Source organism: Parasteatoda tepidariorum, chromosome 3, assembly GCF_043381705.1.
Source record: "Parasteatoda tepidariorum isolate YZ-2023 chromosome 3, CAS_Ptep_4.0, whole genome shotgun sequence".
In the NCBI taxonomy this organism is placed as follows: domain Eukaryota; kingdom Metazoa; phylum Arthropoda; class Arachnida; order Araneae; family Theridiidae; genus Parasteatoda; species Parasteatoda tepidariorum.
In genome coordinates this window covers 76496806-76519267 of record NC_092206.1, presented here as the reverse complement: position 1 = coordinate 76519267, position 22462 = coordinate 76496806, and the positions used below count along the sequence as shown (strand labels likewise).

The 22462-nt window shown below is 28.6% G+C and overlaps 2 protein-coding genes across 5 annotated transcripts in view; both read right to left on the bottom strand.

Moving 5' to 3' along the window:
* The window catches only part of LOC107439598 (supervillin), a 36390-nt gene extending 27077 nt beyond the window's left edge, over positions 1-9313 (bottom strand). Inside the window, exons 1-6 of the mRNA XM_043048629.2 lie at positions 9046-9313; positions 6910-7096; positions 5566-5671; positions 3155-3368; positions 686-778; positions 430-604 (exon numbers count right to left, since the gene is read on the bottom strand). Coding sequence (XP_042904563.1) covers positions 430-604; positions 686-778; positions 3155-3368; positions 5566-5671; positions 6910-7082 — 761 coding nt within the window. The 5' untranslated portion in view covers positions 7083-7096; positions 9046-9313. The remainder of the gene's footprint in view (positions 1-429; positions 605-685; positions 779-3154; positions 3369-5565; positions 5672-6909; positions 7097-9045) is intronic.
* A 7224-nt stretch (positions 9314-16537) lies between these two features.
* The window catches only part of LOC107439600 (uncharacterized), a 91532-nt gene continuing 85607 nt past the window's right edge, over positions 16538-22462 (bottom strand). For all 4 annotated transcript variants that reach the window (XM_016052252.3, XM_016052256.3, XM_043048633.2 and 1 more), the window contains one exon: positions 16538-20974. In XM_016052252.3, coding sequence (XP_015907738.2) covers positions 18813-20942 — 2130 coding nt within the window. In that variant the 5' untranslated portion in view covers positions 20943-20974 and the 3' untranslated portion in view covers positions 16538-18812. The remainder of the gene's footprint in view (positions 20975-22462) is intronic.

Below are 22462 nucleotides of genomic sequence, written 5' to 3'. Positions count from 1 at the left end.
AAGTCTCCAATTACTATCCGAATCACATTTAATAAAAGTGCATAAATGAAAAATTTGTTTCTAGAGTTCCTAAATCGAATCAGAAACTAAAAAAACATTATTTTTGTAAAAATGAAAGGAAAAAAAATAATATAATCCTGATCTTAGTGTGTTAGATCTCAGTGTACAATAAAAACTTAAGTATACACAAAGTACACAATGTAATAATATGATGATATGTTTGATATGATTATGCTTTGTGCTGTTGCTTGTTAAGTGTTACCGTCACCAGGTTTAGTTTTCTGTTTATACTGAACAAATTTTTAAAAAATTGGTCCCCAAGAGGTTTCATATGATCTACTTCATACTTATGTAATAAAAATAATATAAGTACAAAACTAGATCATAGCACTTAGCGAGAAATGCAATAAAATAAGGAAATGTACTTACAATTCATATGAAGCTGATGACAAGGATTCAAAAACTTCATCTGAAATATCGAAAGCACTAACACTGATTCTATCTTTCACGGACTTAAAGAAGGAGGTGAAGTCATCATCATCAATTTTAGGAACTTGAACAGTGGTTTTTTTACAGGAAACTTTTTCAATTTCTGAAGTACTACCTAATTAAATTTAAATAATACTGATTTAATTGAGGAAAAATTCTTATACAAGATCTTTTTTAAATGCTTAAAATAACTTACAAGAAGTGATCAATGAAGACTGGCTTTTACTCAAATGATAAGGTGAGGAAGGTGTACTTTGACTGACATAACTAGAAAGCTCTTGAATATTAGCTAAAAATTCAATAAACAACATTATAAAATAGAACAACAGTATGAAATAGAACATTATAAAATAGAACTACTTTAGAAAATAGAACATCTCAAAATAGAACTACATTTTAAAATAGAACAACATATCAAAATAGAAGAACATTTTAAAATAAAACATTATAAAATTGAACAACATTATAAATTAGAACCTTATAAAATAAAACAACATAATAAAATAGAACATCATAAAATAGAACTGAAATTGATTCATTTTAATATTGCTACACAAAATAGAAATAAAAAATTAAGATTTGGATATTAAGAGGTTAATCCAAGTATCCTTTATTACTCTTATATTGTCATGAATAAATTTTTGTTTCATTTAGAATGAAAAACTATGCTTATTAGTCAAAGCTTGAATTTTGATTACCCGAGTGAGCAGACTAGGTCCACTTCACAGTTTGTTTTACTGAAGACATTAGAACAATAATAAATCTACATAATGTAAAAGTATCAATTATAGAAATGTGAAAAAAGTTCACATCTAAATTTATTGTATTGACAAAAAGACATTAAAGACAAAGTAAGGTTAAATTTAGTATAGAAATTTATTCAAAATGTAGATTTTTTATTTCATCTTCTTACAGGGATGAGATTAGCCAAAAGGCAAAAAAAGCTGAATTTCCACAATAGTAAATTTTATGCAAGAGCAACCCTTTTATAATAAATTGAGGACAGTTTAAGGTAATAAATAATGTGTTGAGATACAATTGTGTACTTATCTATTATTATATAAATGATTACATTTTTACTTAACATTTAGTGAAAATAAAAATTACCAATTGAAAAAATAAAGCTGGAAATTATATTTTTCCTCAGTTCACATAAGAGGCAATTATTACTTGAAAAACTAAGTGGTTTAGCAAATTAAAACTACTGAGAATATACATTAATACTTCATTTCTTTTAATAAATACTGTTATGTGATTTATAGCAAATATATCAGTAATATTACTTTTTAAATTATATTGGAAAAANTGCACAGAGATCCAGTTTGAATAGGATAAATTTAGCTCGTCGGAAAGTGGTTAAAATTTCTGTTAACAATAAATTCTGCTTGAGGTGATTAGAAAAACAATAGAAATTTTTTGATTCGTTATCGGATAAATTTAGACCCATATGTCTTAACCCTTTAAACTATGTTTAGATACAGGAAAACTATAATCTAAACTAAATACATTAATCTATAACTAAATAATTCAAATACAGGCACAAAATTTTATTCACAGTTTTAGATAAAACACATATTTAAATTACAAACTTAGTTTAGTAATAAAAGCAGCTCTATATGTCCATTAGTCTATAAGAAAAATAAAGCGTTGACATGGACAGGTATAAAGTTTACTAATAACATAATTAACAAAAACAGTTTATGCTAGAATGCAATTGAAATAAGGTAAACAGTTAATAATCTTTTAACACTTAAAGCACTGGAAGCTTACAAATATGATTTAAAGTTTAATTTTTAAAGATATGTTTAAGAAAATAGCTATCAACTGCCTCGTGTGAATAAGAATCGCAACACGCAAATATGAAAAGCTATGTTTGATATTAAAATCGTGTGAATAAGATCAAGATATTAGCAGATTCCAGGCTTGGGACCTCTAAAAGGCTTGTCAGAAGCAGCGTCGTTTGAACTACAAAAATCGGATCTATCTGGAGGGCGGGTAAAAAATTTGGAAAATCTTATCTGCTGCGAGTGCTGGGGAGAAAATAGCTAAAACAAGTAAAAATGAGAAAGGAGTGGTAGCTATGTAGTTTGAATTTTCTGTTTCTCTTTCAAAATCGGTGAATTTTCTGAAAAAGCGGAATACTTATTAAAAAAAGTGAAATTTTTAGAAAAATCTGAATTTTTGATTTAAAAAAACTGAAATTCAAGAGATAAAAGTGAAAAAAGCGGAAAAATCTCTTCCCTGTTCTTATTACTTGTTCAGAAGAAAAGTGAAGAATTTAGTTCACTTCAAAGAAAACACAAAAATTTTCAGACACAAGATTTTTTTTAATAATCTTACAGTTGATTTCACATTTAAGATTATTATATAAAATACATTTTCATTTTTAATTTATTCCAAATAAATGAATTTTTGTTTTAGTCGGAATAAATTGAAAGTGAGAAAAACTATGCTTTTTAGTCCAAGCTTGAATTTAGATTACACAACTGAACGGACTACATCTCTAGTTTCATTAAAGACAGAAAAACACAGTAATAAAGCCACATGATATAAAAGTATCATTTACAGAAACGTGAAAAAAAGTTCACATTTAAATTTTTTTGGGTGGAAAATCTCAATTAAATAAAATGCTTATGGCATCTGAAGAAAAAAAAAAGGAACTCACTAGTTTTACTTCGGCCTTGTACTGGTTTTGGGCTATATTTTTTCCTACTAATAACAGGGCTTGAATGTGGAGAATATTTCATTTGAACCATTTTTCCAGCAACTGTAAACTGACTGGCATCCTTGTCTTCAACACGATTACGCCACTGATCTTGAGCCTCACCCAGCATCATTATTCTATCCAAAAGACTCTTGGGTCTCTCTCCAGATGGTTTCTAAGCATAAAGATTAATTACCAAAAGCAGCAAGATTAAAATAAGTGTTTTCTGATAAATGCAATGTCAATGATGTTAGAGTGGTACATAGTAAACATAAATTTAAGCTACGCTTTAATCAAAAAAGTTTTCTACCAGATCATAATTAAAAACAAAAAACTCTTTGTAAAAGATGTGAGAAAATAGTGACAGATAAAAGAAGAGAAAAGATTATGACATATGCATTTGATTTCTTACAGGTATTTTATTCAATATAAAAAGTGGAACAACTTTGATAACTACAACTTTTGATCTAAAAAGTTGTTTTTTATTTTAGTACTAATATAAAATACTAATGGTTCAAGGGAATTAAACTTAAATATACTAACTGATTTGAGCACAAGCTGATTTCTTTTACGAACCATTAACAAACTAATTTTTTTTAACGGTTTCAGATTTGATAAAAGGAAAATTGAGGTGAAGTAACTGCAATCTGGGAAACATGATTCCAATAGGTTAGTCAGGTTGATTAAAAGGTTTGGTTCCTTTATTGTTATTTTTACCTTTTGTACATCTAACTATGCTTGAGGAATTATTTAAGCTAAACAAAACAATGTTGCAAATATTTATATAAAAGGTTATCCAAAGAAAATTTAATGATTCTAATCTAAAAATCTGTGGGTCAAAAATTCAAATTTGTTGGGAGAGAACACTTTTACTCAAAAAAAGTACATTTTGTGTTTGATTTCGTAACTTAAAATATAGTCTACCTAAATTAGTTAGCACATTTAATATTAGCTTTTTCATATAATGAGATAGGATTTTAGTAGATAAAAACAATAATTGCATTAAAAGTTATTAAGGTATTATTTTCTTTATTTTATGCATACCACTTCAAAGTGGCTAAAACAGTTAAGCATTATTTTGAAAACACTATTAACATTTTAGCAATATTTTATCCAAAAGACAAATCTCAAGTTTATCAATGTTTTTAAATAAAAATAATTGTTACACTAATAAAAAAAAACATTGTTTTTAAAGACTTTTAACTAAGGACATGTATTACTTTTTTAACACTTACTAGTAGCAGATTTGTGTAATATTAGAACAAAATACATAAAAATAAATAACACTAAAAGTAATATATGTGAAAAGAAACACTGAGTTTCTAACAATGAATATATTCTTAATAAGTAACAAAGTGTCCCAATGGTAATTGATAAACCTAAAAAAAATATTGCATTATTTTACACTAGGTATCAAACAATTACGTAATAAAAATTATCTAATAAAAGTTTGTTTCTTTTTTAAAGTATTAATTAAAAAATATTCAATGCCAATAAACTTTTTTTTGAATAATTTCAAAATATAATTAATTGGGCCAAAAATTATAGTTGGCTTTGGGGCCCTATTCCTTGTAAAACTAGGCCTTCACTGCTTTCTGGAAAGCAATATAACATTCATGCATAACTTTGAAAGTTATAAGTTATTTAATAAAATGTTATACTTCAAGAGTTATTAAGAAACAGGCAATCAAAACTAAAAATTAACACACAACAGCTTTTTAACAATAAAAAAGGATAATTTTAAAACATTATCAAACTTAAAATAAATTTTAATCATACTCAAAATACATTGTAAATTTAAAACACAAAGATACAATAACAAATTATAATTCATAATGACAAAATGTAGACTATTCTTTTTTAACATATTTATTATTTTTTTCTTTATCTTTCACTTTCATAAAACAAATAAATCTACCAAGATTTCAAAACAAGTCAGATTTTTATTTTGGAAACTTTGCTAAAAAGCATTAATCAATTTTTCAAATAAAATAAAGTTTCATTGAAATATTAAGCATAAATGATTTGACATTTTAAAAACCATACTTATTTATTAATTGATTAAAAATAAATAGCAATTTCACTAAATTAAAATGCATTTAATAAATTATTAAACTGTAGAAAAAAGCATTTTTTTTAAAAAAAAATTCATATAAACAATTTCTTTTAAATTTTCATAAAAAAAATTGGAATTTCACACAAATTTTTGAGAACTCTAAAAATGACATTTGATTATGAATACAATAGAATTATCAATTAATTTATAAACACATTCAACATAGCACATACAAAATATATTTATGCATAAAATTTGAAAAAATAATTTCAATTTCAATAAATATTTTACTTAAAAATAAAAAAAAATTGATTACTTCTTTTATGCGCATGACTGGTCCATCTGGTTTCAACAAAATAGGAGGTTTGCCACCCAATCTTTTCTTCCAGTTTTCAGATCCACTTCTCTGCAATGCAGCTAATCTGTCAACAAAAATTTGATATTAATATCTAATTAAAAAGTAATTCTAACTTCAAAAATTTCAAACATTTTTTAACAGAATGTGTGTGACAAACAATATATATCAGATATGAAATAGCCATCCAATTCATTTCAGAAAAAACATATTTACAAATAAAAAGATAGTTTGTAAACATAAATTATGAAAAAAAAAATTTTTTTGAAACTATTTTAATTAAAAGTAATAGGTTATTGATTTTGTTTATAATGTAAGTATATAGAAATTGCATGTAACATAATTTATTGATGAATAAAAAAGAACTTTAAGCTAAAATAAAAATATGGCATCCTTCCCTCCCTCTAATTTTCTGTGGGCTGGCAACCTTAATATTTTCGTAAAAACCTGAGAAATCCATATGTTAAACTTTAAGAACAATATTTAGGCTTTTTAAAAGATCATGAACAGTCAAATTCAGTAAATTTAATGTCTCAGTGATATAACGAGGAGTTTCTAATCACCAGTTGGTATGAATTAATGTATTAATCACCTCTTCATCAGCTCAAACTGACACGGTGCATTGTCAACTTAATTCAAATTTTGCTGGATTGAAATTTTTCAAACCGGTTCTGACACTGATTTGCTGGTAATGTATCTTTTCCATACGCAGTCAATAATTTTTTTTTCTTACTTCAAAAGCTTTTTTAACTTTTTGATAGCAAAAAAAGAAAAATACACTGAAAACTCCACTTTTTACATTTGAAATGGCCCCAACCCCCAACCAAAATCTACAGCATAAAATCAATCGAATTTTTTAACAAGCAAACTTTGTTATCAGGGGTCTGTCCAGGCCAAATTTACTACCATTTAGCAGTACATTCACAAATTCAACTTTAGGAAAAACGGTAGTTTCACAAAATACTTTTTCTTAAAATTTTATTTTTGTGTCCCTTAAGAAACGTTAAATCCATATTTTTGTGTTGATTTTTCATATAATTTTTAATTTTCACAAATTATGTCTAAATTTTTACAAAATAGGTACCTACCTCTCCCATTTTGTGAAATTTTACCTCTCAGAAAAACCTAGACAGACCCCTGGCTACATATCAGCTGACAAAAGATATAATAATTATGCAGCTTAAGTAAGAAGTTAGCCAAGGAAAAATAAAATTAAATTACTTTCTGATCAATCCAATAATGATAACAATCTACATGTGCATAATCATTTTTTACACTAAAATAAAATGTTGAAAAACAATTCACCTTTCAGAGATGGAACCTCCATGTACTTCCTGTACAGTGTTTTCTTCTTTCTCTTCATGAAGTTCTGTTCTGATTTCAATGTTTCTTGAATTTTCAGTGACAGTCAAGTTATCTCGAGTGACTGAAGACTCAGTACGACTCCTAGACAGCATGTGAAGTTCATTGTTTATCATTTCAGTCGATGATCCTAAAATATGAAACAAAAAAAAATAGATTTTGAACCAGAAACTAGTTGGCTTTTCATCTTACTGGATGATACCCTAAGTCAGATAAGATAAATTAACCAGAATAACCAAATTCAATTTTTTTTTTTTTTTAGAAATTTTATGAAAAATAATTTTATTTGTATTATGATGACGGAATGGGTTTAACAGCTTGTTTACTAATTCATTATTTTGCAGAATGACATCAATGTCAAAATACTTAGTCACAAGTTGTTGATATACTTAATTTAACTTAAAATGATCTTTGTACAGTTATATAACCAGAAACAATTAATTGCTCATATAGTTTATTATTTATTATATATTAGGTGCATATATTTAGATACAATGATACAATAAACGTTATTAAGAGCTATCAAAGTAAATCCAAGAATATGTGTACCATATACGTAGTTTGAATTGTTGCGATTTCTAACTACTCATCAAGCAGACAATAAACAAATGAAATATATTAATAATTCAAAGCAATTAAAATGCTAATAAAATTAAACTATGTGTTTTACACATTAATAAAGCATTGAGAACAATGAGAAGAACATGAATTAAGTTTAACAGCAATACTATCTTGATTGTTTACGCTTCTTTTTGTCAACAGGCTTTACAAAATCCATTTTATGATCTCGAATAATCTTTTATATTTATTATTAAACATTTGACAGGGTGCATGCATTCTAATATAACAATATAATTAGTTATTTAAAGCAATAAATGCAAATGCATTCATGAAAAAATACATTCAGTTTGCATTGATTACTTTAGTGTCACTTTCAAACCATACAAAAAGTAAACAAAGCATACAATAGAATTCATAATTGATAAATCAATTGAAATTTTTATAAATTATACTAACAAAATATTTAACATAAAAGGAATTTAAACTGATGTAGCATTTTATACAAATTAACTAACAAAATGATCAATAGGATTAGACATTAAAACTAGCCTGATTTTTTTGTAAACGTGTAAAGTAAACTTTAGTAACTTAAACTTTAGTAAGCTTAAAGTAAACTTTAATGTTTTTGATCTTAATGAAAAAAATTTCTGATCAATAATAATCTCTTACATGTTTAATTAATGATTAGTATATAACAAACACATACATTCAGATGCATCAATATAATTAAACTTATTCACGACAATACATAAAGATGCATTTTTTCAAACAAAAATAAATTTAGTTTGCAAAACTGATACTTTCACCGACAACAAAACATGCTATATAGTTTATAGCTGATAAATCAATTGAAATGCTAATAAATTAGGCTAACAATATATTTTAAGAATGCAGAAATTACACAGAGATTAGCAAACAAAAACAAACAATTAGAAAAACAGGAATAGTTAGTTAGACGACAAAATAACCTGATATTTTGTACTCAATTTAGCAAACTTAAAACAAACTGTAATGTTTTTAGTCTTATTGAAAACAATTCTCTAATCAGGAATCTTACATCTTTAATTATGAAATATCTAACAAGCGCATCAATTCAGATACATCGATATAATTCAAGATATTCAGAGCGGTAAATGCAAACATGCATTCGTGCAGAAATAAATTAAGTTTGCATAGCTGACTTCCTCCTACACACCATGCAGAAGGTAAACAAAGAAAAAAAAAAACCAAAAAACTAAAACTCATCAATCAATGCGCTTATAAATCATAGTTACAAACATTTGAAACACATTATATAAAAGAATACCATTCTAAAGAAAACTTAAAACAAAAAATCGAGATTCAGTTTAACAACACTGTCATATTTGACAGCTTAACTAATTTAATTGCTTACATTCAGTTTTTTACAATATGCAATTTTAAATAACATTCACTTGAAATCTTACAAGCAAAATTTTCGATAGAATATCATTAATATCAAATTAATTAAATACCAATAACAGATATAAATAAACTTACAAATTTCATTTCACGAAATGCTGAGCTTGCGTTTGCAGTTTGACTTACTAAGATTGGGACAAAGCTCGAATGCAATAAAAATAAAATAATGAGCATGTAAAATTATTAGACAACAAACGATTCTTTAGGACAATATTGCATTTCTTGAATAAAACTAAAAATGATCACAAATAATAAATTTTTGCAAATCAGGCAGTGACTAATGTTTGAAAGTTCACAGCTACGGTTAACGTTCACCTGCGGTTTTAATGTCCTTCAAAATTCGTCTGCTAAATACGATCTCCGATGGAACAGGATCAGGGACAAACGTCATTCTTGGACTTATAAGGGTTATTTTTCATTCATCTATGATGGCAGGAAAATTAAAAATATGATCATTTATCATTTTGGAGAATGATTGTTAGAAAAGCCTACTTTGATTTAATTAATATTAATATCTTATAAATACTTTCGTTTTTCGATTTTATGAATTTATCTTATTTTTTAGAAGAGAGTACTGAAAAAAAACTCAGGAGTTGTCTGCTTTTAAGTATTAACTAATGAAACAACTTATAAGATAACTGATATTACAGTTTTCATTAAAAAATTTCATTACCTTTGTTTAATATATGCTTCTTTGCTTTCACTTATAATAGAGGGCGACACTGCGATATTTACAGAGACTCCATTTTTTTTTCCTTCATTATTTTTTTCCCCTTTTTTTTTCTTTTTTAAAGATACTGCTGCTTCCGCAGGTTTTTGCCGCTTTCATATCTCACTCTTCTAAGCGCTGCTTCTAAGGCAAGATCAAATAAAATAAAGATTTTTTTTGTATATTTTAAAAAATGTCTACAGAATATTTTCATATCATAACTTTATTAGTACCTACGGTAATTTATATGATTTTATTTTATTTTTTTTCCAGTTACGATATTTAGGTTAGCGAAAACTATCAGCAGTAGAATTATTATTTTGTGGAGACAAATACTAATGAGTCAGAAAATGTGCAAAAAAGCTTTCCTTTGTTTTCGCCATTAGTTCCTCTGGTTTTCTCTTTATACGTATATAAAGGGTACAGCCATTTTTATTTGTGAATTTAAAGCAAATTTTGTTTAAAAATTCTGATTTCTTCGAAAGTTACTGGAAATTAAAGTGCTTTTTCACGATTTCTTTTTCATTTTTCAGCTTCAAATATTTAATATTCATCCATTGTGTCTGAAAATGTTTGTTTTTTTTTCGAGGTTTTTTTTTTTTTTTTGTAGTTCCTCTTGAGTAGACGTCAATAAAAATAACAAAAAATAAAAGAAGGAGAGAGAAAAAGATTACGTGTTGCCAGATTTAAATTTTGACATTTAGATTGAAATTTTTAAAAATTAAAAAACTTAAGGAAGAACATTATAGAGAACCGTTTCCTATTCGAAAATAAAATAATATAAATTACGTCATTGGGTAAAATTACTTCTCATTTACTTCTTCTTATTGAGTCTCGCAATCTATATTCATTGGTTTATTTTTTTTCCAGAACAGATGATTATTTTTTATATCTAGGTGATAGCCTGTTTAGTTACGATTAACATGCTAACAAAATATTTTTACGTAAAGCTACAATAAATGTATATTATGAAAATAAAATGTTCTGTGCTTTTATGAAAAATATTGACATTTGTGGGCAGAATGCATATCTTCCAAGTAAAAATATTACTATATTTTGGGTTTATTACTATACATTACTATATTTAAATTACATTCTAATATTATATTATATTTACTATATGTATTACTATACCATATTAATGAACTAACTTTTTAGATGTAAAGGAACTGCAAAAAACTTAATATTTTTTTGCAACTACGTATTTCTGCCTCTGAAGATAAAGAAGTTCTTGAACTTTTTTTTTTTTTTTAATTTTCTAACTAGTTCACACTAACTCCTTTAATTTTAAAATTTACGTTTCTGCCTTTTTTGATGCATTTTTATAATACCAGAAAAACAACGTATTTTATCCATTTTTGAAAGATGATATTGTCATAGGATCTTCATCAAAGAAAAAAAAACTAAGAAATGGAATATTCGAATTAGACTTAATATCAAAATTAATATATAGAGAAATTTTTTTATAAGTATTATAAGTTGATTTTTTTTCTCAGCTCTTGTAAAAGTATTATTTTGTGTTTGTACGATAAGGAACTGGGATATTAAATAGTATGAAACGACTGAACAAATAGATACTCGAAAAAAAGAAAACTGTAAAAGCATTAGGTAAAGGAGCTTAGCGAGCGTATGATGTTGTCCCTACATAAAATGCGCAAAATAAAAAACAGACGACCCTGAATAGCTTTTAATCTAATTATCGGATCTTTACGTTCTAGTACTCAATCTTAATGGTTTGAGGGCGTGACCTCAAATTAGCTAATTGATTAGTGCAGACAATATTTTAAGTTACAAAATCAGACACAAAAATGTACTTTCTCTGAATAAACATTTTTTTTTATTTTGACTGATTCGGATTTCTGGCTCTCAAAATATAGGGAGTAGCCACAATTTGGAAAATATGATCCCAATATTTTGGACCGGAGCGGTTCAAAGTTTGGGCCCCTTATTGTTAATTTCAATTTTTACGTATTTCATCAAATCTCAAAAACATTTTAAACTAATTGAAAATTTTTGCACACAGTTAAAAAATTCATTTATCCAAAGACGATTCCATGCAAAAAAAATAGCTTTTAGTAACTATTTATAATTTTAATTATTTTATTTAAAAATCGCCGAACTTTTTAATTGTGAAATTCTTAGCTGTTTTAAATCATTTTAAATAATTCAATTTTACGTGGCAAAATACGAAATTTGAGCGAAATCGGTCTGCAAGTTTGTGAGAAATTGAATTTTAAAAAATTTCGCATTTTTAAATTTCGATTTCTCAGGAACTAGTCGATCGATTTCACTCAAATTTTGTATTTTGCTAGGTGAAATTCCATTCCTTATAATAATGTAAAAAATTATAAGTTTTACGATTCAAAATTTTTTCGCCCATTACTAAATAAAATAATAATAAATAATTACTAAAACTTATTTTTTGCATGGAAATATCTTCGGAGAAGCGAATTTTATAATTCTATGCAAAAATTTTCAATTTGCTAAGAAGTTCCTGAGATATAGTGAAATACGCAAAAAGTAAAATTCACCTTAAAGGATTCAAGCTTTGACCCACTTTCCTGCCCAAACTTTGGGAGCAATATTTTTCAGAATGCGGCTACCTACTATATTTCGGGGGTCAGATATCCAAATCCGTCGAGAAATAAAAGGTATATTGCTCGAATAGTCGGCCGAATATTCCTGAAAAATCGAATTTTAAATATACTTTTTAATGTATTGATCTTTTTGGTTATTAAATTGGCAAAACTTTTTATACTTATTCTTTCAATTAATATTGACAATTGTGATGTCACAATTGTAATTTACAAAGCTGAGTTTATATGATTACAATTACACTGAAAGTGTAGAACAGATTATTTCTTAATATGTACTATTTCTATTTGTTTATCTCCCTAATAGAGAGCAGCACCAGTCATTAAAAATTGTAACTGTTATTTACAGATGAGTAGATGAAGCAGTTAAGAAAATCACATATTAGGCGAGTTCTTTTTACTTTCTCTTGTCATTAGTTTTTTGTTATCAACACTTACAAATAAAATATTTACATATTTCTTTTAATTATTAAATGTGTAGAAAATATAACAGATCATGAATGCACAATTAACTGGAAAATAAACCCCATCTATAAATATAATAAAATAAAGAATTTGTGCGCTTCTGAACACCGAATTGGGGTAAACCGTAGGCTCCAAAATTATAACATTCAATATGAATCTAAATCTGTACAATTGTAAATGTATTACAAAGCCCGATTTCCCATATTTTAATTATATTTTTTATTCTGTATTGTTAAATTATTTTTATTCATTATGTCAGGTTATCTGAAAGATCTACGCTATAGTGGTAACATAGGCGGTCACGACAATAAATTGGTAATTCTAAAGTTATCTGAAAGCGCGTGTTTATTTCGTTTGAAGTGATGCTTTTAAAATGTGAGGCTATAAAACTAAATAATTTAAAATCAACGAAAATTGAAACTTTTAAAAAAAGTTTTCTATTGAAAAGCAAAATTAATGGAGAAATGATAATTCGTTTAAGAAAAGTTTAAAAAAAAACCATTATTATTGAGAACAATGATAATAAACTTTTGTAATAGTTACTGATTGAAGTAAAATAATAAGCTATATACTAAAAGCTAAAATTACTGGAGAAATGGTACTAATTCGTTTAAGTGCGCGTGAAAATTCGACAAAACTATTATTTACAACAATGATGCTTAGTTAATTTTGGTAATAGGTACGAGCTGAAATAAAAATAAGCTATGGGCTAAAAAGTAAAATTAAAGGAGAAAATGTGCTTAGTTGTTTTGGAGAATCGTAAAAGTCGCCACGCCAATTTGGTTTGGTGCCAGTATTTTTTATTAAAGCTGCACCAGTTCTGTATATTTTTTAAGATAGATACTGAGGAAATATGTTTTTTTTACAGTCCCTCTAAGTTACAAGAGAAAGCAGCTTCATTATAGTAATTTTTAAATATCATTGAGTTGCCAAGAGCAACAGCATTTTGTTAAATGATACCGAATGCAGTTGATCTTTATCTTGCTGGGCTGAACGACTAAGTTCGTGTTTTGCTTAATCTAATAACGTAAAGCCACCGAGGACAACAAATTATAGTAAATAAAGAAATAATGGAATTATTTTAGCATTATTATTTGTGTCGGTATTTGTTTTGTGTATAATTTTGTAGTGTTGTTCAGTACTGACTTATTGAGTATTTCGCTAGTATATAATATAATTCCTATATTTTATTATAAATAATAACATGCAAGCTAATTAGCCGACCCATAACAAATGTTAGCTTCACATCAGTATATAACAAACAATCATCTTAGGGAGAAAAAAAATCTTAATTTTATTGAAGAAAATAATTTTAAAAATTCAAATCTTATTGAATTTCTTTTAAATTTTTTTTTTAACTCGTTTTGTAGAACATCCAGTCATGAGCAAAATTGCCTAAAATAAACAGTTGCGAATTTTATTACAATAATTTCTTTTTCGCTTTTTTACTTTTATAGTAATTGAAATGAAAAAAATTATAATAATTGGGAGTCTTAAAAAAAATGCCATTTTAGTTTTTATTTAGTTCTTCCAAAAACTAATCGGAAAATTTTTTATAATTTAATTAAATTTCTAGTACTTACATTTTTTTAAAAGTATTTTATTTTTTGTAAATCTGTTAGACAACAAAATGTACCTCAAGTTGTTATAAATAATATTGATATTATTATGCTGTACTTATTCTTAACAAAAATCAATTTTATATACAATATGGATTCAGTTTTCTCGCTAACATTTATTGAAATAAAAAAAATTGCTACTGAAAATGTATTTTTAGTGCATAAAAAATTTTTTAATTTACTTCGAACTTACCTAACATATGGCATGTTCAGAAATGCTTATTGTTTCCCTAATGCGAATTATGTAAGAGAGAAATACTTATTAGATTCCACAATTTGCCTGATTGCCATGTTATTAGTTTTGTTTTTCTGAATTCGGCTTCTAATATATTTTGTATTATTATTTTGTAAAATAGTAATTTTGAGAAGTTAATCAAACTAATTTCGTTGTTTCATTATTATTCTATAAATGTAAATAATTGGTTCGTTCAAATATATTTTAAATTCTAGTTACGAATAAAATCTTGGAAATTTAAATATACAGAGATCTTTCTAGAAAATGAGGGTATTTTTAGAGGGAATATTGAATTTCTTCCACAGAGGTTCCCTTCCAACGTATTCCTTCTCTCCGAGTTTAATGAGACAATTTCCGAGAAAGATCGGACTATTATTAAATAAAATATAATAAAATAGCATGTCTTGAAAATAGGCGTCTATTTTTGAAGAGCCTTGAGCATGTCGACTGTTGTTTCCTATTTGTAAATTGGTAAAGTGAACGAAGCTTTTAATTAGGTAAGATCGGTATATTAGTTTGAAAGTTAAAAGGGTTTTAAGCACAAAAGAAAATTTTTTGTAATATTACCCATTTCCGCCTGTAACACTGCTATCTAAAAAATGTAAGGCATTGTTTCCTGTGTATATTTTCATACTGAATTGATAGACCCAAAACAGAAATCAAAATGATAAATAAAAATAGTTAGGAAGTAATAAGGGTTTTGTGCATAATATAAAATGTTCTTTAGTTACATTTTTATATGTTGCTTTTTGAGAGTTCTTAAAAATCGGGAAACTTACTGTCTTACGTAAGCACAGCCAATGCCCAATCCTTCCCACTAGTCAGCGAAAATAAGCAAATCACAGACTCCCTCTCAAGTTTTACGCAAGATAATTACCCCCCCCCCTCTTGGTTCAACTTTGACATTTACTTAATTCATCTAATTCCGGGATTAATTCAAATAAAAAGATATAATTTTGTATTAAACATAGTTTATGTTTCAACCCTAGCAGCGAAATAACTTGGGCCCTCATTGGACCAATATTCTCGAATCTTGGACCAATAAGGGTTCAAAGGACCGATATTTTTCCGATATAGGCCCTATATAGAATTGTCCGATTCACCCCGATATCTTACTGCCACTACAACCAATATCGCCCCTACATAGAATTGTCAGAGTAACCTTTTGCTTACGGCTGGTTGTGGACCGCGTGTGATGGTATAACATTGAACACCATGAGCAATGGTTAATTTAACCCTTTGTTTACGCCTGGTACAACATGTGGACCGCACGTGATGGTGGAACAACGTAAATAAGGGTTAATTCAATTTTTTGCTTATGGTGCTTAGTATAATGAAACAATTTTGGTTCACTTATTGTACCAGTCGTAGGCAGAATGTTAAACCGATATTTTACAATTGTTATTTAGCCAATATAGCCCTGTATAGACATTGCATAGAACCAATAATAAAAAATCTGGACATCCCAATATTAGTCCCTCGGAGCATGTTCTGAGCCCAACTGGGGCAAAGGTATAATTGTTGCTAGGGTATTCATTCTATAGAATTTTGAGTAGAATGGTTTTTTAAGAAATGATTTGTGTTTTCTTTTTAAAAAAATTTTTTTTTTCTTCCTGGATTTAACTTTTATTCCTTATTTGAAACTTTTCCACGTGCAATTTCTTTTGTTTAATTTTTCCTTTTGCCTTTTGAGAAAATTTTTATAATAAAGGGATTTTAATGTCGTACGTAAGCATTGATCATGCCCCATTCTTCACCCTTGTCAGCAAAAATAAGCAAATCACAAACTCCCCTTAAGTGCTTATGTACTGTTTGAAAGACCCCAAATGTTAAAATGTATAACTTAGCCTTAAAAAATTACACCATTAAACAATTAATGGCATTTCAATTAAAAAAAAGCAATTGAAAATGAAAAACATATTTGTTTTTGGTCAGAAAACAAAGCCTAAAGAATTAAAACATTTTATTATATTATACAAAATGAGTGGTTGCTTTGTGGATAAAATCTATCCAATAACTAGCGAGATATTGCTTACAAATATTACAAAAATTTACATCATTTTTTTACATACAACGAAGATTTTTGGAACTATACATTTGGGCACAGCATTTATGATAAAACTTTATTGATAATTTAAGTAGTTCTTCATAGCATTAACGTATATGTCGTAGTATATAAAGAGTAATGAAATGTAGTGTATAAAAGTTAAAGTAAACTGCATTAAACATAACAATTTCATCAGATCGCATTTTAAGCATGCTTAGGTTGATCAAAAATTAATACACTTCAGTTATTTTACAATTATTTTTATAGTAGAACATAAGGAAACATAGCTCATAGAATTTTATCTACCTAAAAGCTAAAATTACTTGCGTACAGTGTGTTCTATAATTACCACACTTAGTATATGTATTTTCCTTAAAAAGACAGAAGTCATTTGGACTAGCCCGCATTAGGGAGCTTAAATAGATACTTAAGAAAAATTAAAATGAAATCAAAATCAGACTAGTTATTATAAAATTCTATCAATACCAAATGTGGTTACATATTGGTTTATTTGTCTAAATAAATTTAAAAGTGCTACTGAAAAATTTTAGTGGATAAAATTGTTATTATGGAAGCGACAAAAAACTGTGCTATAGATCTAAAACTTTTAAATTTTTAATTCGTATTATTTTTAATCATTAGTTTTGATTTTGTGCTAATAGGGCAACAATTGTCGCAAATACGTTTAAAATTTCAAGGCAAGCTTTAATTTGCTCAGAATTAAAACTTCTAGGTAATCCGTAATTCTTTTTTATTCATTTTGTGCTAGAACAACAATTGTTGCTAATCGGCTTATAATTTCAAAGCAAGTTTTAATTCTCTGGAATCTAACTTCAGATCAATAATTCGTATTATATTTAACTAGATTTATTGCTAATAGGAAAATAATTCTCGTTTAAATTTCAAGGTAAGTTGTAGTTTGCATAAAAACATAGTATTATTTTTATTGACATAGTATTATTGACACATAAAGACATAGTATTATTGACACATAGTATTATTTTTTTTCAATTTCGTAATTGAATGTTCGCTATGTTATGTTCATTGCAATGTAAAGCGTAATTAATTCCAATTTGGCCAGCATAAAAAAATAGACACAAATTGTATTTAGAGAACATTTTGTATTTCCTTAAAATAAAAAAGTACCAAACGTAAAAAAAAAGTTGCCTTCATATATTACGAGGGGCGTGGGCATATATTAGTCTATAGTTCGTATGGGCATATAGTATATACATTAGCGCAGTGGTTCCCAATTTTTTACGTAATTTCTACGGAACCCTAAATGATCGAGCATCTTTTGGCGGAACCCCAAACATATAAATAACATTTATAAGCAGCCGTGAAAAAATTGACAAAAGAATGACTACCAATTATTTTAATAATATTTAATGTAAAGAATGAAATTTTTTTCAGTAATCGTTTTATCAATAAAATTCTTAAAATAGGTTTTAGGTCTAACAGTTGAATTCGCGAACTTGGTGTAGTATTTAGTCTATTTCTGAATTTGTTTTTGATGCATACGTTGGCTAAAAATGAATAAAATAAGCTGAATTATGGTTTTCGAAAAGGAACCTTTATTAACCTTGAAAATAGTTGTCAGAGAAACATAATTCGTTATTCTTGAATTTATTTTATTTTGAATTAAAAAGTTCGACGAAAAATACTGATGAAATTTTTTTATAATTTTTTTTTTTTTTTACTGACATTTTGCTTAAATAAATTCATAAAAATCAGTCAAACTATCAAATAAATTACCGTTCATTGTTTTGATATAAATATAATTACAAGTTTCAAAAATTTTTAATGTAAAAAATTTAAACTCTCGGAACCCCTGCGACCCTTCCAAGAAACTCTAGTTGGGAACCACTGCATTATCGTATAAACTTGTTTCTGCATTTAATTAAAATAATGAAATATGAGAAGTGTAAATTATTAAAAAAAACTGTAAAATAGTTTTATAATAATTTAAGTATTTTAAAGTATCCAAATGTCCTATATAATATAAAAGCTCACTAGATATAAAATTCTAAGTATCACAAAAATAAAGAATTTAAGTAACTTTTAAAAAATAAACAGAGATTCACAACATATACACAGATAAGACTCGGTACATTTCGAGAACTTAACTCTACATATTGCACTTAGGACTATTCAGCAAACAATAACCAGTTAACTTTTAGCGTCTTTTAACTCTATAAAGTTGAGATATATCATAATATAATCTCTCTGGTTCATCTTTTCGCAAAGCTCTAAATGCTACATCATCTCGAACGACATCTGGATTTCCCCTTGGATGGCATAATGGTTGTGGGCAATTCGATGGAATTGCGTGCAAGTAGTCAGTAAACACTTTCTGTGGTGGAGGAGGCCTCAAAGGTATCCCAAAAGGTGGCTGTGGATCGGGTATTTTACTTTTCTTCCCAAAATAATGTTTTCTATATGATAAATCATCATATTCCACGTCTGGACAATCCATAAAAAGAATATCTTTTCCAGAAGGAACTGTTGGAGTAAAATGGGAAGAGCATAGCATATAAGTTATGCTGTTCTTTGTCGCGTTTGATGACGATGTTGTTGCACATTTCTTAAGTTTTCTCAAAGCCATATCATCGGCTAATCTGTCAGGTAATCCAGATCTGCGAAATGGAGGAGCACGTTGATGCGTTTCATAAGGATTGTGAAACATTGGACTCAAAGTTTCGTAAATAGTGTCACTTTTACTTCTTTTAAGTTTTCGATTTGTTTGGTGAAATGCCTTTTGGTGCGCAGTAGGTAAATCTCTGCGTTCAGCTCGATCTAGAAGATCAACGTCACTTAAATTACACTTCTCATACATGTCTTCAAGTTCGCGAATTTCTTTCTCTGTTGTTCGTTTGGATTTACGGTTGCAGTTTAAATCGTTGCTGCTCGATGCAACGGAAGATTTTGATGATGAGTCGGAAACAGTGGCACTAGTCGATGATGATGATTCCATGTCGTCGCTTTTTTCAGAATTGTCTCCTTCAGGAGACATCAGTCCGTCACTGTCTGTGCTCTTTTCAGACGCTTCAGTAATAACAACAAATGGTCTTTCGAACTTTGGATTTTTCTTTAGAGATTCTGAGGCTCTTGACGGAGTCCTTCTGATTGGCGAGCCACCATTATCAGATACATTACACGAATTATAGGGTTTGTAAGAAATTTCATTGCGCCGGCTTTCAGCCCGACATAAGCTCTGGTGATTCTTTTTTGGTTTGTTGCTGGCAGATCCATTATTTATATGCTCTCCTATAAGTCCAAGTTTACCGTATCGGACTTGACTAGACTGATATCCATTGATATCGGTATCGTCTCTAGAATGTGATATGTGCCTTGCACCATTTTTTACCCGTAAAGACTCTCCTTGATGTATATAGGCAGGATACACACCAGAACTTCGTCCCGAATCATGCCGGCTGAGATTGGGTCTTTGACAATTTATATCAGGGTAATGAACACTCGGGCAAGAGCAGAGACGCTCGCCAACAGCAACAGAATCAGAACGACTGGGGAACGAATCTGCTTCTAAACTAGGACTTGAAGTTATAGATTGCGAGCTCAGACCAGAATCCAGAGGAGAAGGAGGTGAAAGTAGCCTTTGGTTTGTAAACACTTCCTCTGGAACAAAAGGCCACTGTTGCCAGTGTTCATTATTGGTGCCGTTATGGTAATAAACAGGAGAACAAGGACTTAGGCTGTTTTGGGGCGAATCATAATAAATTTCTTCTGGATGATGATATCTATTATTGTAAACATCAAAATTCGACACCATCGGTCTCTGAGAAGATCTATCATAGTGTTGAGAAAGGTAGACATCGTGATTATTATTACGTGGCTCAACGTACGAAAACCTCTTGCTCAGTTTATCTTTGGACGTGGGCCAATGCCTCGATCTGTCGCCGTAAAGTTGCCTGTCATCATGATAGTAAGGCTCATTGTCATAAGCATCCGTTTGTAGTTTTGTCAATCGGTTATTAGAATAATGCATGTTGTGATCGTTATCGAAGTATTGCATTGGCGGATGGGAGTTTTCAATCAGTTGGCTGCCGTATACAATGGGCTTGTTCTTCAGAGTCATTCTGTCTGGCTTGCACGCGTGCGATAATGGTGATAGGGAAGGTTCTGAAAGTGCTAAGTTTCGGCGTCTTTCACCGTTGAGGGCAAAGTTATTGAATGCGTTGTTTAGTGGCTCTTCGTAGTAGACGTAAGAAGATTTTCGATGCTTCGGTACGTAATTCTCAGGACGGTACTGGAAATCTTCCTGGTAATATGCTGCTAATCTTGCCATAACTTAAAATACCGTGAAAGTGAAGTGAAAGCCTACAACAAAAAGGATACAATTAGTCACCAAAAAAAATAAGAAAAGAAAAAATATTTTACATCATGTAAATTCATAATAAAATAAGTTACAAATTATGAAACTATGACCATTTACATTTTCGTTGAGTTTGGAAACTTAATTTAATAGCAATAATATACATATTTTAAGGTCGGATTAGAGAGGGCTACTGGAGCAAAAAGGATATCTAAAATTTATGAAATGATCCATCCCTGGTACAGTATTACAGGTTGTTTCACAATAATCACCTTTAATATATATTTTAATAATGCTCGTCAAAAAGGAAGTAAAATGAAAATAAGCATAATTGGGATCGCAAGTTAATCTTTTAACGATAAAAAAATGCAACCGAAATCTGGCAAATTAAAATTTAGGTAGGTGGCATTAAAAATATCATACGAGGGACAAAGAAATTGAAAGATGATTATTAGAAAAAACTTCAAGTTTCAACCAGCAATCAAGCAGGTTTTGAATTTCGTCTTCCTCATTAGTGATTCGCCATTTTTAAATGGCGTTTTCTTTTTATCTTCGCTTAAATAATACTCTGCGACCTCTAATGTGTATCATACCTAAATTTCACTTTGATATGCGAAGTATTCTAAAAACATATATAATGGGTGATGGTTACTAAACACACAGATTATTTATCCATTTTTTTATAATTTGTTTTTGTATATACACATTTGGCATTGTACACATCCCACTACTGAACACATTGAGAGCATTACTCAGCACATTGTACGCATTACTCAACGAACAGTACAAATTTGCCATTGTGCTCATATGTATAAAATATTTTATTTTATTTTATAACCGTCGTTGAACACCCGACCCAATTTTGAGTTTACGACTACCAATATCCCTAACGGCTCTGTATCCTTGTACTTTTGAACCCAATCCAGAAGACAAGGGATCTCTTAGATCGAGTTCTGAGATAAACTTGCCTTCGTGGAGGACGTTTTGATGAAATAAACCAGCTATTGCATCATATGGAAAGGAAAACCACTAAAACCTCCCACGGTTAGCCTGACGGTAAGGGGATTCTAAACCATGATCCGGCTACCAATGAGGATATTATCTAATATTGTTTAATTATAACACATTTGGAATTTCAATAAAACCTGCGAAATAAAGAATGGAATTTGTTGACCACTGTGCTTGCCGCAAGCAACTATCAAACCAAAGAAAATGATGTTTATAAAATATATATCAAGTACATGTAGTGAAAAAATAAAGAAAAATTCTTAAAATCAATTAGTCTGCCGAGTTCTTCGAATTAGTCTGCCGAGTTTTGGTAAATAAAAGCAATGACTACTAGAATACCTACTATATTTTATCCAGATAAAACGACTCGCATAAAATTCGAATTACAACAATTAACGTTTAAGCAGCTTAATTAAAGTGCGTACTTCAGTTCCCATTTGGCGTAGTAGAGCCGAGTCTGATTTTAGTGCCATTAAAACTAAATT